At 39.5% G+C, this 4,227-nt stretch overlaps 1 protein-coding gene across 1 annotated transcript; it reads left to right on the forward strand.

Annotated features, from left to right (window-relative positions):
* Window positions 1-1,243: 1,243 nt before the first annotated feature.
* Window positions 1,244-1,648, forward strand: LOC131996803 (uncharacterized). The gene has a single exon (XM_059366767.1). It carries the CDS (start codon window positions 1,244-1,246, stop codon window positions 1,646-1,648), a length of 405 nt encoding a protein of 134 aa, XP_059222750.1.
* The last annotated feature ends 2,579 nt before the right edge of the window (window positions 1,649-4,227 follow it).

The raw sequence follows: 4,227 nt of genomic DNA on the forward strand, positions 1-4,227 counted from the left end.
ACAGTTGTTGGATATCATGACAAAACACGTCGTGCGAAATTTCGTTCCAATCGGATAAGAATTGCGCACTCTAGAGGCTCTAGAAGTCAAGACCCAAGATCGCTTTATATGGCAGCTATATCAGGTTATGGACCGATTTGAACCATACTTGGCACAGTGTTTGGATATTATAACAAAACACGTAGTACCAAAATTCATTCATTCAAAATTCAAAATTCATCGGATAAGAATTGCGCCCTCTAGAGGTTCAAGAAGTCAAGACCCAAGATCGGTTTATATGACAGCTATATCAAAACATGGACCGGTATGGCCCATTTACAATACCAACCGACCTACACTAATAAGAAGTATTTGTGCAAAATTTCAAGCGGCTAGCTTTACTCCTTCGGAAGTTAGCGTGCTTTCGACAGACAGACGGACGGACGGACATGGCTAGATCGACATAAAATTTCAGAAGATCAAGAATATATATACTTTATGGGGTCTCAGACGAATATTTCGAATAGTTACAATCAGAATGACGAAATTAGTATACCCCCCATCCTATGGTGGAGGGTATAAAAATATATTAGATTGAGTAGTCATTCGATTGTCTTTTTCTTTTCTTTTCATTGTACAAAAAAATTTGATTGATTCGAAAAAATATACATAAGTGACGTGTCACGAAGCAAAATTTAAAACATTCATAAATTTGTTAATTGTTTGAGTTTTATTTCGTTTTGCCCCTTAACCACGTCAATTGGTGACCCCGACTACACGTTAAAGCACATAAGACAATGTTTCATTCGCCAACCGGAAACGCCAGCAGAGCCCTAGATAATCATTTTGAAGAAATCATTCCTGGAATGAATTCACCATTGGCTCATGGTAATATTACGTCAAACTCTATAATGGATGACCCGCTACCAACAGGCCCAGTGGAGGTTTCAAGAGTTTCAGTGAAAATTCCACCATTCTGGCGCAACAATCCAGCATTATGGTTCAAACAGGTCGAAAGCCAATTTATAACATCTGGAATAACATCCGATTCAACCAAATTCCATACAATTGTTGGATCCATAGACACAAGCGTTCTTTCGGAGGTAAGCGACCTTATTCTCAATCCACCAGAAACAAATATGTATGAAACGCTAAAGAAGAGTCTCCAAGAGCGTTTCATGGATTCAGAAGAGAAGCGGTTGAAGAGTTTGTTGCGTGAAATGGAACTTGGCGATAAAAAAAACCATCAACATTGCTTCGTGAGATGATCTGTTTAGCCTCTGGTGAGGTTTCGGATGAACTTTTAAAAACTCTTTGGATGCAACGACTTCCGAAGCAAACTCAAGAAATTTTATCGGTAAGCAGTGAATCTTTAAACAATTTGGCGGCTATGGCCGATAAGATTTCTGAAACTCCGGAATCATGGGATGTTAGTGCTATATCCTCAAGAAAATCGACAGAGTCGACACAAATTCAAGATTTAAAAGCCAAAATTGAAGAAATAACCATGATGATCGAGGCACTCGCAAATCAATTAAGAAGGCGTTCAAAATCAAGAGGCAGGTCACAGAGTAAGTCACATTATAAGTATCATTATAAGTTTGGTGATCGTGCTACCAAATGTGTGCAGCCCTGCTCATTTGTGCCAAATTGTTTTCCGGAAAACTAAAAGGCTCCTCATCATCGGTGACGGATGAAGACTGCCAACAGATATGTCGCCTTTTTGTTCGTGATACAAACCTAAAATATGAGTTTTCTCATCGATACTCATGCTGATGTATCTGTGTTTCCGGCTACCTCAACTGAAAAACGCCAAAACCCATCAAGTCTTGAATTAATAGCAGCTAATGAGTCCCCTATTAAAGCATTTGGTATAAAAACTCTTACCTTAAGCCTTGGCCTCAACCGAAAATTTACCTGGAATTTTATCGTTGCCAGTGTTAACAGACCAATAATTGGCGCGGATTTTCTTAGCCATTTTGGGTTATTGGTTGATGTTAAGAACAATCGTCTGATAGATAATAGGCCCAGGTCAGAAAGTAAAGCAACGTTATTTTCTGGATCTTTAAATTCTGTAAAATCAATTTCAAGAAACTCAGAATTTTGTAAACTTTTTCTACAATTTCCTGAACTGACGCAAAGTGACAAACGTATTTCACCAGTAAAGCATTCTGTGAAGCATGTTATCCACACAGAAGGTCCACCGGTTCATGCAAAAGCACGAAGATTGTCCCCTGAGAAACTCAAAATTGTAAAGCGTGAGTTTGATTTTATGCTGCAACAAGGTATATGTCGTCCTTCGAAAAGTTCCTGGGCAAATCCGTTGCATTTAGTCCCGAAGTCAAATGGAGAGTGGCGTCCATGCGGCGACTACCGCCGTTTAAATGCTGTTACCACTCCCGACCGCTATCCTGTTCCTCACATACACGATTTTGGACACATGTTGAGCGGTAAGCAAATATTTAGTAAAGTGGTCCTTGTTAAAGCATATCATCAAATACCAGTTGAAGAATCTGACATTGGTAAGACTGCAATTATAACTCCTTTTGGGTTATTTGAGTTTCCCCGAATGAGCTTTGGACTTTGTAATGCAGCTCAGTCTTTTCAGCTTTTCATACACGAGGTCATACAAGGTTTGGATTTCTGTTACGCCTATATAGATGATATCCTCATTCCGTCAAACAACAAAGAGGAGCACTTGGAACATCTCAGGAAATTATTTTCAAGATTTCGAGAATTTGGTGTTACTATTAATTATTCCAAGTCGGTGCTCGGAGTTGCAGAAGTCGAATTTTTAGGATATGTAGTCAATTCAGATGGTATCAAACCTCTGCCATCCCGCGTAGAAGCAATCAAAGGCTACAAGTTGCCAGAAACTGAAAAAGAGCTGCGAAGGTTTTTAGGAATGATAAATTTTTATAGACGATTTATTCCTAATGCAGCACATCAACAGTCACAACTTCATGCAATCTGTTCTGGAATTAAAAAGGGAACGAACGCAAAGATCCAATGGACAGAAGACTTGCTTGAAGCTTTCAAGGAATGCAAGAACTCATTAGCGGATGCAGCTCTACTTGTTCATCCAAAACTCAATGCTCCGACATCTTTGTGGATTGATGCATGGGATACAGGAATGGGTGGAGTTTTACAACAACTTATTAGCGGTGAGTGGAAACCCATAGCATTTTTCTCAAAGAAATTGAGCTCGTCTCAAATGAAATATAGTGCATATGACAAGGAACTTCTCGCGGCATACTCAGCACTGAAACACTTCCAATATTTTTTGGAAGGAAGAAAGTTCTTTATTTGCACAGACCACAAACCCCTAATATATGCATTTAAACAGAAACCGGAGAAGGCATCCCCACGGCAATTGCGACACCATGATTACATAGGGCAGCATACTGTCGACATAAGGCATATTTCCGGAAAAGATAACAGAGTTGCAGACGCATTATCTCGATTGGATGCAGTATCATTACCATCACCTTTGGATTACAACGAATTGGCTCGTTCGCAAGAGTCCGACACAGAATTACAACTATTACTAAAAGTTAACACATCTCTTGTCTTGAAAAAAATGTTTGTCCCTGGCTCAAATGTTGAAGTTTATTGTGATGTGTCAACAAAAGCAATACGACCATATATAACCAAACATTTTCGCAAGCCTATTTTTGAATCACTACATGGAATATCTCATCCAGGCATCCGAGCAACAACAAGCATGATTAAAACTCGTTTTGTTTGGCCATCAATATCTAAGGACCTGCATGTTTGGACCAAATGTTGTATATCCTGTCAAAAGGCAAAGGTTAATCGCCACGTCAAGAGTCCTCTTGGAAATTTTGAGTTACCAACGGAACGTTTTGAAAACATCAGCAACGATTTTGTTGGTCCGCTATGTCAAAATTTCAGGTATGTTCTCACTTGTATTGACAGATTTACCAGATGGACCGAAGCTATACCGTTAACAGACATAACAGCAACAACCGTTGCTTCAGCATTTCTGTCAGGCAGGGTTTCCCGATATGGAGTTCCGTCATCTATTACAACCGATCAGGGAAGACAATTTGAATCTGCTCTTTTTCGAGAATTATCGCGGTTATTAGGAGTAACTGTTACCCATACAACACCTTACCATCCGCCACCACCACCAGTCGCAGAATTGGGTAGAAATTCTTCCTGTAGTTATGATGGGTTTGCACTCGACAATTATTCAAGATGTTGGTTATTCTCTGCTGAAATGGT

Source organism: Stomoxys calcitrans, chromosome 1 (genome assembly GCF_963082655.1).
Source record: "Stomoxys calcitrans chromosome 1, idStoCalc2.1, whole genome shotgun sequence".
NCBI classification, from domain to species: Eukaryota; Metazoa; Arthropoda; class Insecta; order Diptera; family Muscidae; genus Stomoxys; species Stomoxys calcitrans.

What these genes read in the sequence shown, in the direction of transcription:
- LOC131996803 (XM_059366767.1), top strand. Translation starts at nt 1,244, where the DNA reads ATGATCTGTTTAGCCTCTGGTGAGGTTTCGGATGAACTTTTAAAAACT.